We start from the raw sequence: 14,743 nt of genomic DNA, 5'->3' as shown, positions 1-14,743 counted from the left end.
ACTGACTGACCCACCCAGGTGCCCCACCTTTTATTTCTGTAGCCAGTAGGTATTTCACAAACTCTCTAGCCTTTTAATGCATTTTAAATAGTGTTGGTGGTATTACCTTATGTTTATGTATGTCCAAATTATCTGAATACTTGCCGAAGAACACTTTATATGTAAATTCTTCCCATAATGAGTTATTACAAAAATAAATATATTGAAATTGTGTTAGTTGGATAAAACAGGATCGTTTTCTTGGTTAATAAGTAAAATTTATCTTTTATCCACTTGAAATCAAAAGGGAAACATCTTTGTTTTACTTAGGAATAAATACTCTTTTCTTCAGTGGTGAAAATATTTTGAGTCCTTTGAGATTTCAAATTATGAAGTGTAGGGCACCTGGGTGGCTCAGTCAGTTAAGCATCTGACTTCAGCTCAGGTCATGATCTCACAGTTTGTGAGTTCAAGCCCCGTGTTGGGCTCTGTGTTGACTGCTCAGAGCCTAGAGCCTGCTTTGGATTTTGTGTCTCCCTCTCTCTCTGCTCCTCCCCCACTTGTGCTCCGTCTCTCTCTCTGTCTCTCAAAAATAAATAAATGTAAAAAAAAAAAATTAAAATCACGAAGTGTACTTATTCTGTTGCTTTCATCTTCATTTTTATATATAGCCCAGCTAGTGTTGGTTGCTACAGACATTGCCAATCAGAAGATAAGCTACATACCAAACTTAAATAGTTAATTACCGATCACTGAAGTTATTCTACAAGTGTCCTCTTCTTTTTTTTTTTTTAAGTTTTCAAGAGAGAGAGAAAGTGCGCCAGTCAGAGAGGGGTAGAGAGAGGGGGAGGGAGAGAGAGAGAATCCCACCCAGGCTCCTCACTGTTAGCACAGAGTCCGACACAGGGCTCAAATTCATGAACTGTGAGATCATAATGTGACCTGAAGTCAGACACTTAACCAACTGAGCCACCCAGGTGCCCCTACAAGTATCCTCTTTTATGTACAGTAACACTATATAGGAATTCTTGTTACCTCTGGCCTTTTCTAAAACCAAAAATGCAATGTTTTAGAGTCGATTATTAGTTAGACAAGGAGCTTTTATATTGTACCTTGGTTTGGTGTTGGTTAATGGTCATGTTAATGCTGTATTAACAACCTTTGATTAGAATGACATCCTTTAATCAAAATGTTGATCATTTTTTTTTTTTTTGAGAGAGAGCACAAGCAAGGGAGGGGCAGGGGGGTGGGGACAGAGGATCTGAAGAGGGCTCTGAGCTGTCAGCACAGAGCCCCATGTGGGTCTTGAACTCACCAACTATGATGAGATCATGACCTGAGCCGAAGTCAGATTCAACCAACTGAGCCACCCACGTGCCCCAAAATGTTGGTCAGTTGCAGTATTGAAACTCAGAAAGTATTGTCTGGTATTTGATTATACATTTTAAGCTACATTCACTAAATGTTGTTAAAGGATTTTGTTTTATTTAAATGTATTCTTCATGTAGCCTTAGTAATTTTATTTTCTAAAATATTGCTACTTTAAATGATTTACAGCTACAAAGCAGTATTTCCTCTTAGCTTGAATCAGAATCATCAAATGAATGATGATACATAATTAGAAGTGATCTAGATTTGCTTATGACCAATGCACTTTATTACTGACTTTCTACACAAAATGCATTTCTCCATAGCTGTAACCAATCAGCCACATGAAAAACTTCTTAAATTTGTAAATGACTGCTGAATTTTACCCTCTCAAAAATCATCTATAACACTTTTGAATTTTAAAGAATGGAGAACATTTTAAAAGCAGCTGGTTTTTCAGTAGCTAGTAATAATGCCTTACTTCACCTGTAGTTTAGAGTCATTTGATCCTCTTAGCAACCTTCTAATATATATTGTAACTACTTTGTACCTGTGTACCTCAGGTAGTTTGGGGTTGTACATTTTGGAAGCACAGGTAAGTAAATTCCCTGAGTAATCAGAGAATTAAAGGGATGCTTTATTTTATAGTAAGTTAGATATTTGCACTGTGGGACCAGGAACTTGGGCTTTCTTATATTAGCATAATCCCTATATCTCAGTATATTTTACAGTATACAGTTAGGATGCAGGAATAACCAGGATGTCTTAGCTCCATATTGTTAGGATAGCTATATTAATAAGGTAGAGAGTCCCAACCCTTAGGGATTCCCACCTGGAAGAAGAAGAAGAGAAATCAATAATTTTACCATATTTTGTCTATCATTTGATTGTTTGAGGTCTGTGTTTTGATGATAGTTGTCTCTGCATGGTTAATGCTTTTCTCTTACACAAATTCGTTTATCAAATTAAACATGTAAAAATGTTGACAGGTGAATATTATGGGATTTTTTGAAAAGTTCTACTTAAAGAACTTAAGAACTTTTGAAAAGTTCCACCTGATTCTTTTAACCTACTTGTGGACATGGACTACATCTGTTTTTGCCAGTGTATATCCATTACTTACCAACTGATGGACTGTTTTAATGGTCAGTTAGTGAATCTTGTCATCATCCTATTTATTTGCCATTCTTTATTTTTTTTTAGAATTGTTTGGGTTTCTTTTTTAAATTTTATTTAAAGATAACATTTGCCATATTCAGCCATCCAGCTTTATGGCAATCAAGATATTTAAATTCACAAATTTAAAAAATTACAAAGGAAAAAAAGTCCTGCAGTTGTGCAGGACTGTTGTCATACTTTTAATTTCTTATAACAAAGGTTATAGAGAATATAACTTGAACACATATAGTTTCCCCATTTTCTTTATTCACAGTAGTACCAATTTTGATCCCTATAGTGCTTCTCTACCCCTCCAGTATATGACATTGATTTTAAACTAATGAGAAGACTGGTGTATGTAGTATATGGGAGGGTTTGTTATCTGTCATTTTATAGTCACATTTTCATATACAAGATTTATCCACTTTTATACACGAGTTATATTTACATGCCATTTATCTAAAATGTTCATTTGTCTCAGAAGGACAGAATGCCATCTACCAGGAAAATGATACTGAGTATCCAGTAAGATGCTGCCTATGGGATAGATACATTGAGCTTACTTTAGATGAGTGAGGTTGGTTATTTGTCTCCTAATAACTAACTTCCTTTAGATGAGGTCCAAGGTAGATGTAGCTTGCAATGCATTTCACTCCTAATTTTTTTTTGAAATTGCATGACCCTTTTTTGTACCATTTAGAACTCATCAATTTGCTTTCTTAAGGAATTTGTTAAATTGTTCCTACAATTCATAGAACCCTGTTATGTTTACCACTGAGTTGACATGAATATTTTATTAAGTAATTGAGGTTAGTTTTAATTTTAACGTAGGTCACCAGTCTATTTGGTTTTAAAACAAATGCTACTATGTTCTGAATCATTCTAAATAGACAGGAGTAGAATATGTGGATGTAGGAAAATCAGACATTACATTACTGTTACAAATTTTCTCTTGTGGGGAGCCTGGGAGGCTCAGTCAGTTAAGCATATGACTTCATCTCGGGTCATGATCTCATGGTTCGTGAGTTTGAGCCCCGCATTGGGCTGTGTGGACAGCTCAGAGCCTGGAGCCTATTTTGGATTCTGCATCTCCCTCTTTCTCTGCCTTCCCCTGCTAGTGCTCTGTCTCTCTCTCAAAAAAAATTGAACATAAAAAAAATTTTTTTAATAAAAACATCTTTTCTCTTGTTCATAATTTAAGAAAAAACCTTTTCCTATGAACTTTTCATTCCGTGTGTGTGTGTAATTCTTCAATATGTGAATCTGGAATATAATATTTGGTTATATTTTTATGATCTAGATTATTTAGATTAAATGCTAATGTTAAATAGATATTGGCAGCTTATCTGTTAACTTAGAAAATGTCTTTAATTGTTCCCCCAAACTTTGAAAAGTTTTTAATTTGGTTATATTTGTTGAATATTTTAAAAGCAGAATTAATGAAAGGTTGGTACTGCTTCTGAATTAAATATATTTTCTAGAAATATTAGAAAAGCATTTTTTTAATTAAGCAACAGCCAAATTAATGAGTTTCAGCTATCACTGTTATTATTTCCAAAATTTCAGATGGCTACAAATGCTGCCAGAACTATATGCAGTTGTCTATTACTTTTAGGTGTATTGATTTTTCATTTTTTATTCAATATCAATTACTCAACCAGTATATACGAAGTACCCCCTATATTGGGTATCTGACATTTTTACTTAGTTGTCTGACTTATCTGTTTTGCTGCCAGTGATACTACATTCTAGCCATTTTGGTAGTCGTTTTGACATCTACTTTTTGTAGTAGACTGGTTTGTCGTAATTTGATATTTTAAACCCTTGAGGGGACTGGGGAAGATGTTTCAACCACAGTATTTTTTTCAGCTTCAAGACCATACAGAAAATCCCAATCAAATTTCTAATGGGTTTTCTTAGAATTAATTTATATGCATAATTTATATAATGTGATTTTTAAAAATATGATAATGGAAGGGTAGAATATGACACTATCTTGGAAAGTAATCAGGTAATCTACTAGAAGAAAATTTTAGGGGCACCTGAGCGGCTCAGTCGGTTGAGTGTCCCAACTCTTGATTTTGGCTCAGGTCATGATCCCAGGGTGGGGAGTCCCCATGTTGGACTCCACACTCAGCATGAAGCCTGTTTGAGATTCTCTTTCTCCCTCCCTCCCTCTGTCCCTCTCCCCCACAAACTCGTTCTCTCTCTCTAAAATACGTTTAAAATAATAAAGTAATTTTAAAATTTTTTGTTTTTTCCTACTATAAAATCACAATGGTAAACACTTAAATAGAACCTAGTATGTGATTGTACTTTTCTGGATGCTATACATATATTAATGCTTACTTAGTCCTTGCGAGTGCCTTATTGGATATATACTAATGTATCATTTTTACTTGCACTAGGTCACACAGCTGATAAATGAGACCTGAGATTCAAACCTAGGCTTTAGGATCTAGGGTTTGCATGCTTCCACTCTACTATAAGCCCTGACTTAAAAGTAATACCAAGTAAGAAGTTTAGGCAACACAGAAATTAATAAGAAAGTATAAATCTCCCATAATTGGAATAGAGATGAGTGGAGATATCTGTTACTTACATTAACAAATACAGACAAAATAATAAAAAAAAAGTAAGTGTACATTTTAATAGCATTTTTGACAACATTGAGTCAACGATGACATCAGAATCCACTCCTTCCTCTGTGTTCCAACACTGTATAATGAATGTCTGCTACTTAAAGACAATACTTTTATAGTACACAAAAATACTACAGAGCACATTCTAGTATAATGTGAAGTCTGATTAATAAGATTTTTTTTTGAGAAAGAGCACACATGGGTTGGGGAGGGGAGCAGGCAAAGGTAGAGAGCATCTTAAGCAGGCTCCATGCTCAGCATGGAGCCTGACACAAGGCTCAGTCTCACAACTGTGAGATCATGATCTGAGCCAAAATCAAGAGTTGAACACTTAACCTACTGAGCCATTCAGGCACCCCAACAAGATATTTAAACTTTGCCCTTGAAGTTTATTTTGATATAAGAAATACATGTTATATAAGTGTGAGACCATACTTTGGAATTGTTACGATAGAATTATCCCATTAGGATAATTATCCTGCTAGGATTTTCTTTTTAAAAATGTATTTCTTGACTTTTAGAGATGCACAGAGACTAGAAGAATTCTTCACCAAAAATCAACAGCTGAGAGAACAACAAAAAGTCCTTCATGAAACCATTAAAGTTTTAGAAGATCGGTGAGTCGGGTTCTTGGGTATTCTTGAGTAAGTGGTGATTTCCTCCTTTAATAGAACATTGGTTTTAATTTATAAAACAGTTCTGGGACTGATGTGCTCTTTTCCCAAACTGATGTCAACTTTGGATAAATATATACTCTTACAGATTTGTTTTTTTTTTTTATTAATTACAGGAATCTCATCAATTTACCTTTTAATATTTCTTGTTTTGGGGGTTTTTTTTTTAATGTTTATTTGTGAGAGAGAGTGAGCATGAGCAGGGGAGGTGTAAAGAGAGAGGGAGACAGAGGATCCGAAGTGGGCTGTGTGCTGACAGCAGAGAGCCTGATGTGGGGCTCAATCTCACGAACCATGAGATCATGACCTGAGCTGTAGTCAGATGCTTAACCGAGTAAGCCACCCAGGTTCCCCTAAATAATATTTATCTGGTGTTGATATAAGATGAGCTTAAGAGTAGTAATGTTCTGGGGTGCCTGGGTGGTTCAGTTGGTTAGATATCTGATTCTTGATTTTAGCTTAGGTCATGATCTCTCAGTTCAAGAGATCAACCCCACATCAGGCTCCGTGCTGTCAGTGCAGAGCCTGCTTGGGATTCTTTCTCCTTCTCTCTCTCTGCCCGTTTCCCACGTGTGCTCACACTCACTCTCTCTCTAAAATAAATAAATAAACATTAAAAAAAGAAAGAGTAGTAATGTGTTAATTCATTTGATGCTTTAATTCCATTTTTATGTCTAAGTAGGTGGAAACTGCTTCACAATTCTGTTTGTCTTCGTGTTTCTGCCATTCTCTTTTTTTCTCCTACATATTTCTGTAGGCAGTCTAGGATTCTTCTTTCTGAATATTTCCAAGATAATGCCTGTCACTTAATTTCCACATACATCTTTATTTCTCACTCCTATGAGATTACCACCCTAGGTTAGAAGAGACTTTTAGATTTTGCTGTATTCCTTTGTCTGAACTGCAATTGCTATGTAAGACCTTGAACTACCTGTAACAAACAATGTTTCTTGCATTTATAGTTAATAATTTCCCTTTGTTATTATTGTGTATATATCACAGGAGGGCTGGTGGCTTGAGTTTGCCACTGTACCTTTAGTGGTGGAATAATTTAACACTCCATCTGTGCAGACCACAGTTGTACACTTTTCTTCTACAACTGCTGTCCCAGAGAAATGCACATTTACTGGAATAGGCAGCCTATTGTGGAATGAAGTTACACGCGCGCTGGAATCATAGATGCAAATTTGAATTTCAAGTTTATACTGTGCCCTTAATTCAGATTCATAAATAAATATTGAGTCCTTGCTATGATCTAGGTATAGCTGTAGGTGCTAGGGATAACACTATCCCTAGTGTCATGTAGCTTATATTTAATTTTTAAAGGTTTGGAGTGAGTCATACAAGTAAGAGGCTTTCAGATTATAAGTGCTGTGAAGAAATAAAATTGAGTGGTGTAATTAAGTGACCACAGACATTGGAAAGTGAAGGGATAGGTGTCAGGAATGGCCTCTCTGAGGAGGTACCATTTTAACCGAGACGTAAATAATATAGATAAGAGCTACTCGAAGAACTGAAGATAAAAAGAGAACAGACAAATACAAAAGCTTTAGGTGGAAATAAGTTTTGAAATATTTGAAGAATAGAAAGTCTGCAGTGGTTCTAACTTGAGTAGGAGGATGAATGATAGGAGATAGGATTGGAAAGGTGGGAGTAACTACATTATGTAGGATCATGGGCAAAAAGTTTGGATTTTGTTGTAATCAGAAGTAATTGGAGGTTTTAAGCAGGGAAATCACAAAGGAATAGGAGCAGGTATTGACAGTATCTGTTATATCCAAACAGACATGTCAGGTAGATAATTGTATATGTGAATTTGAAACTAACTACAGAGATTAGAGCTAGAGAAAAGAATTTGAAAGTCATCACCTGCATATAAATGGCATTTAAAACTTAGACTGGATAAGAGATCTAGGGACATCTTAAAGAGTGTGGGAAGAGAATAGAAGAGGCATCGAGCTCGGACATACTGATTAAGGTTTAATGAAGAAAAAGGATCAAGCCAACAAACAAAAATGAGAAAGAAAAATTATCAGAGTAGAAGAAAAGCCAAGAACATACGGCATGACACCAACCACACTTTCTCCACAGGGCTATTTTAAAGATTAAATGAAATTAATGCAAGTTAAGGACATAATAGAACTTTTTAAAAACTTACAGTGTCCCTTCTAATTGGTGACGATGATTTCAGCCTTTAGCACTCTAGTCAGATCCAGTCTCTAGAAAGCCATTTGACCCCTTTTTTTTCCCAGTCCAGGATCAAAAAGGAAATCATCAGCTACTTTTCTGTTAGTGTGGTGAGGCATTTCCTTGTTTTCTCTGGATATGTAGTAAAGCGTTTGAGAGGAATGGTGGGGGGGTCATATTTTTCTCAGGCTTTAACTCCTCAGTGATTGATATGTATTGAGGGCTTACTTTGTACCTGTACCCGGGCATCTAGTACTTAATCTTCACATTAATGCTGGTGTGGTAAATCCATTTTACATAGGAGGAAACTGAACTGGCAAAGAGGTAAGAAGCCATACCAAGATCACAGTTAATGGATAATTAGGTTAAATTTGACCCTACAAACCCCCCAGTTTGTGTTTTCCTGAAGCCTTGTCTGTATGTTGTCTTAATTTTATAAATGTTGTGTAAATGAATTATACCTTAACTGATCATCTCAGAGTATTTGTGCTTGACCTAAAGTTAACAAAACAGGTACTTTGCAATATTAATTCCCCAATATTATCTATTTTCTAGTCTGGTTTTTTGGAAGTTTTTGTTTCGGTTGTTTTTGTTTTTAATTGCTGTTAACTATATACTACCTTTAAATGTCTAGGTAACATTTGGTAAAGTTCTGCTTTATTTAAAATTTCATTTTAAGTTTTATGTCATGTAAGAATGATACCCAGAGCAAGCTTTAAAAATCTATAAAAATTAACGTTTTGCTAAGACCTTTAAAAAGCAAAATGTGTTTTGTTAAAATGTCTTTTTTTTTTTTTTTAAGTAGGCTTCACGCCCAGAGCAGAGCCCAATGAGGGGCTTGAACTCACGACCATGAGATCAAGACCTGGGCTCAGGCCAAGAGTCGAACACTTAACCGACTGAGCCACCCAGGCACCCTGTGTTTCATTAAAATTTCTAAACAGTAATTCTGAAACTTGCTACTTACTTTTTATAGGATGAAGCAATTTTTATTTTTTATGCTAATGTTGTGAAAACATTGTGAGATGTTTAGATGAAAAGAATTACCTGGTGAAGGTAAATTTGATAATAAAAAGATAAAAGATTTGATAATAAATTTGATAATTTTAGGTGGCTTGTTTATGTTTTACTACACTAGTATTATAAGAGACTTTCCTTGAAGGAAACAAAGTATTTCACTAAATGTAAGGAATAGTCACTGTGATGTGGATAGAATGCATTAAAAAAAATCTGAACAAAGCAGTTAAAACATGGTTGTCTAGTAGATTTTAATATTTTTAAAAGCATTTTTGGCAGTTGTAGGAAACTCATATTTCATCTGTCATTGAAAGGGAAAATTTGTGTTCATAATCAGGGGATTTGTGGTTGTGCAACTATTTTTCAAATACTAGACCAAATGTCCTCTTTTTGTGTTACTCATAGGTTTTAATTTAAATATTTTTCAGGAGATCTCTGACTTTCTAGACTAGGTTTAGTTTTGCTGTGTGCTTTAATTGTACCCTGTATTTCCGCTGTCATGATGTGAATCATGCTTTGCCTTAATTACTCTTTTACTACCTGTCTTTTTTTAGTACACTCTAAACTCTTTAAAAGAAATTACATTATCTTGGCCACTGTTGTATTTCAGCACCTACAGTACTCATTGTAGGTGATCATGAATATGATCACCTTTTGAATGAAAATGAATAATTTTTTTGAAGTTTATTTACTGTTTATTTAGAGAGAGAAAGAAAGAGAATGAGCTGGGGAGGGGCAGGAGAGAGAGCGCGAGAATCCCAAGTAGTCTCCAAGCTGTCACATGGAGCTCAATGCGGGATTTGATCTCACGAATCATGAGATCATGACCTGAGCTAAAATCAAGAGTCGGACACGGACTGAGCCACCCAGGCGCCCTGAAAATGAATAAATTTGAGGAAATCTTTTTGGGGTATAACAAACAATTGAGCATACTTGTTAATCTGGTAAGTTTTAATTGCAAAATGAAAGCTTTTATTTCTTCATCTCTATGAAGAAACTGGAATATAACTCAGAAAGCATGCTGCTTTTTGCTCTTACTAGTGGAATTATTCTTCTTTCCCTGTTACTTGTATATAGCTACTAAAATTGCATTCATTCTCCTGTGAAATTGAGGGTTTTTCTTTCTCTGACAGCAGCAGTGGAACCTTGATGGAAATAGGAACCTAGTATATTTTCTCCTAACAGTTTAAATTTAAACTAGGGTCAGTGAGCAATCAAGAGTTGACTCTTTTTCACAAATACTGTTATCAAGAGTGGCAGTTGACTGGAGAAAACTGGAAGTAATAAACAAGCTAGAAAATGTTTCATTTTATAACTGTCTATGTCAGTGGCATTTTTAAAGTTGGAAACTAGGTGTTCCAAGGGGTTGTTTTCAATCATATGTCATGACATTTTAACATACCAGATTTTATTTCTTAGAAACAATGAAGTGTTCAATTTTTACTGAAAAACTGACTAGCAGAAGACTTCTAACTAATCCATTAGAATTGTTCCATGCCATTTACCTCTTTCAGAGTTTTCCAGTGACTTTTCTTTTTCTTTTTTTTATTTTAATTTTTATTTATTTATTTTTAATGTAAGATCGATGCCCAAAGTGGGGCTTGAACTCACAACACTGAGATCAAGAGTCACATGTCCTACCAACTAAGCCAGCCAGGCGCCCCTTCGATGACTTTTCTATGTTATGTGCTCTTTGGCCTCTGTAGCTTAATAATTCTGTGTATAAATTTACCACAATCAGGTCAGCTGTTTGAGTGTTTATTGCATGGACCCTAAGCTATTAATTTGAATAAATCTTAGAACTGTAAATATGAAATGTCAGGTACTTTAAGCAAATAGTTAAAATTGAGTTTTCTCTTATAACAGTTTAATAGTCTCTTGGTTTTGGAATAGTTGGGGTTTTTTTGTTTTTGTTTTTTTTAATTTATTTAGTATTTGAGAGAGAGAGAGCACACGCATGAGCAGGGGAGGAGCAGAGAGAGAGAGGATTCTCCCGAGCAGGCTCCACACTGCCAGTGTGGAACCTACTGCACAGCTGGATCTCATGAACCGTAAGATCATGACCTGAGCTGAAATCAAGAGTCAGATGCTTAGCCAACTGAGCCACCCAGGCGCCCCTTGGAATAGTTTACAGAGATTTATTTCTTTTGGAATTTTAAAGGCATAAGTAGACCTTACTATTAGCTTTAGAAATGCTTGAGAATCCGAAAACATTATGTTATAGCAGAAAGACAAGAAGGTGTATGTCCTTTCTAGTACCTTAAATTCTCAAAAAGATGTTACACAAAGTTTATTAGAATATAATATTATGAAATTAAATACTTGTTAGCTTATTTTATCATTTTTCCTTTTCAATTTATATTAAAGTAATGCATATGCATTATAAAGTGCATAGTTACTATATATTCCTCTTTTCCACCCCTACCAGTCCCAGTTTTTAGTGCTCCAGATTCTAAATGATACATTTTCACTTTAACCCTTGATTTATCAATTTGAGACCATCTTATTTCTTACTATGAAGATGAGGATACCATTTTCCTTTGCATATTTTTGTTTTTGTTTTTTATTTTATTTTTTACTGTAGAGGGAGCACGAGCAGGGGAGAGGGCCTCCACACTGAGCATGGAGACTTGACAGTGCTCAATCCCATGATCGTGACCTAAGCCAAAATCAAGAGTCAGCCGCTCAACCAATTGAGCCACCCAGGCTCTTCTCCCTCACATATTTTTTTGAATAGTTATATTTTAGTTCTTCTATTTTATCTTAAACCTTAATACATACATTTTTATAAAAATATGTCTTTACAGGAGTATATTTTAGAAAAATGTCTGAACAGTCTCCCTGAGCTCACCACTGTATTGCTGGAGGATAGTAAACTATTTATTTATTGACTCTAAGTATTCTCTGGTAAGGCAAGATAGCATTTCCTTCTCTGCAGATCTGATGTCATGACCTCTGTGCCACTCCAGGAGACTTTTTTTTTTTAAGTTTATTTATTTATTTTGAGAGAGAGCGAGGGAGGGGCAAAGAGAGAGGGAGAGAGGATCCCAAGCAGGCATTCCGCTGTCAGCATGGAGCCCAACACAGGGCGTGAACCCAGGAACCATAAGATCATGACCTGAGCCAAAGTCAAGAGTTGGGCACTTAACTGACTGAACCACCAGGTGCCCCAGTAGACTGTTTCTCCTGTCCAGGCCACATAGATTCTTTCCTACTCTGTTTCAAATCAGTTGGTCAAATCAGCCCATAATTATATTATGACAAGGACATACTTCTATGTGTTTGCTGGTTTTTCCCAGAAGTTCTAACTACTTTTTTTCATACTGAGATAAGAGACATGTTTTCCTTACTATGCCATTAATACTATGTAATGTGTCATTCTATTTATTGACTATCATCTTCTTTTTTCTTATTCTTGGAGGTATATTTCTTGGGCTAAAAACCTTCCTGTACCAATTTGGACCATTTACTTTCTAGGTTTTTCTATAGCTGCCATTCTGGAATTTCTCTTCACTGGATCTCCCTACATTAATTCCATTATTTCTTTCAACTCATGTTAGTCCACAAGTGCACAGGAAGTAAATTTTCAGAGAGTCCTTGCATGTCTAAAAATGTCATTTTACTGTTGATTTAGATGATATTTTGAATGGATATAAAATTCTAGGTTCGAAATAGTTTTTGCTCCAAATTTTAAAGACATTTTCTCAGGGGAGCCTGGGTGGCTCAGTCGGTTAAGCGTCCGAGTTCGGCTCAGGTCATGATCTCGCGGTCCGTGGGTTTGACCCCGCGTCGGGCTCTGTGCTGACAGCTCAGAGCCTGGAGCCTGTTTCGGATTCTGTGTCTCCCTCTTTCTCTGACCCTCCTCTGTTCAGGCTCTCTCTCTGTCTGTCTCAAAAATAAATAAATGTTTAAAAAAAAAAATTAAAAAAAAAAAAAGACATTTTCTCATTATCTGTTAGCATCCGATGTTGATAAGACTGATACCATTCTAATGTTATTCCTTTATAGGTAATAGATATTTTTTCCTTCCTGGAATTTAAGATCTTTTTATTGTTGTTCTGAAATTTTGTGATGGGTGTGTGTGTGTTTGTATGTGTTTCCTTTAACCTGTTGGACACTCAGTCTAAAGACTAGTATCTCTTAAGGTCTGGCAATTCTTTTCTGTTTCCTCTCTCCATTTTTATATGTTCTCTATTTCTGGAGTACTTCTTGGTCACAAACTGATTCTTTATAATCTTTTCTCTGATTTCTGTTACATATTTTTTTTTCCTTATGTTCTGGAGGATTTCTTCTATTTTATTCTCTAGCCCTACTGCTGAGGTTATTTTGATAATCACTGTTTAGTATTCAGTAACTATTTATTTATTGAACATTGCTTTTATATACATATGTGCTATGGCCCATTTTATAATTTCCCTTGTGATTCTTCTTGAACTCGTTCTTTATTTAGGAGTTCATTGCTTAAGATTCACAGATTTTCCAAATTTCCTTCTGTTTTTGATTTCTAATTTGATTCCATTGTGGTGAGAGAACATGCTTTTTATGATTTCAGTGCTTTTAAACTTACTGAGACTTGTTTTGTGACCTAGGAAGAGGTCTGTCCTGGCAAATGTTCCAACTGTGCATTCTGCAGTTGTTGGTGGCATGTTATGCAGAGGTCAGTCAGGTCTGGGTGGTCGTTGGTTTGTTCAGGCCTGCTGTATCAATGCTGATTTCTTGTCTCACTTCATCTATCCGTTATTGAGAGTGGACGTCTATAGCTGTTACTGTTGAATTTGTTTTTCCCTTCAGTTCTCAGTTTTTGCTCTCTGTATTTTGGGTCACTAGTGTTAGATGCATATATGTATATAATTGTTTTATTTTTGTAGTGAATTGACCCTTTTATTATAAAATTCACTGTACTAGTAACACTTCCTGTCTTACAGTCTATTTTATAGTCTGATCTTATCATAGATGCTCCAGCTTTATTTTGGTTTTTGTTTGCATGGTCTGTCTTTTTCCATTCTTTGCCTTCTGCCTATACGTATCTTGGAATCTAAAATTTGTCTATTGTAGGTAGCATATTGAATCTTAATTTTTTTGTCCTGACAGTTAGATCTGCCTTTAGATCAGAGTTAGTTATAAGATCTCTCTCTAGATCAGAGTGTTTTATCAATTAACAATGTAATTATTGATATAGTTGGATTTAGGCCATTTCGCTTTCTGTAGGTCTCATGTCTTTTTTGTTCCTTCTTTTCTGCCCCTTGCTGCCACCCCAAAACTTGCTTTTTCTAGAACTCTTATTATTGAAAGGATAAACCTTTTAAAATAATTCTCTAGTTTTTTAATCTTTTCTATTTGCTCTTCGCTTTTTGAGGAGATTTTCTCAACTCTATTTTCTTACCTTCTATTGAGCTTGGGTTTTTTCCTGCTGGCTTTTTTTTTTTTAAGATTTTATTTTTGAGTAATCTCTATACCCAACGTGGGGCTTGAACTCAAAACCCCGAGATCAAGAGTTGTGTGCTCCACTGACTCAGACACGTGGGGTTTCCCTGCCCTGCTGTTATATTTTTAATTTCCAAGATTTTTGTTGTTGTTGTTCTCAGAATATTTCCTTTTATGGCAATCCTGTTTTCATTTATGGTTTGGTATCTTCTTTATTTCTCCTGAGAGTATTCTTTACAGTTTGGTGATGGTAGTGTTTTTTTTCTTCTCCCTACATTATTTATTTATTTATTT

The 14,743-nt window shown here is 35.4% G+C and overlaps 1 protein-coding gene across 5 annotated transcripts in view; it reads left to right on the top strand.

Annotated features, from left to right (window-relative positions):
* RBBP8 (RB binding protein 8, endonuclease) overlaps positions 1 to 14,743 on the top strand; it is a 111,727-nt gene that overhangs the window by 40,534 nt on the left and 56,450 nt on the right. For all 5 annotated transcript variants that reach the window (XM_030336781.2, XM_030336779.2, XM_030336774.2 and 2 more), the window contains one exon: positions 5,669 to 5,764. In XM_030336781.2, the coding sequence (XP_030192641.1) occupies positions 5,669 to 5,764 (96 nt within the window). The remainder of the gene's footprint in view (positions 1 to 5,668; positions 5,765 to 14,743) is intronic.

Source organism: Lynx canadensis, chromosome D3 (genome assembly GCF_007474595.2).
Source record: "Lynx canadensis isolate LIC74 chromosome D3, mLynCan4.pri.v2, whole genome shotgun sequence".
Lineage (NCBI taxonomy): Eukaryota > Metazoa > Chordata > Mammalia > Carnivora > Felidae > Lynx > Lynx canadensis.
This window is presented reverse-complemented; position numbering and strand designations above follow the sequence as displayed.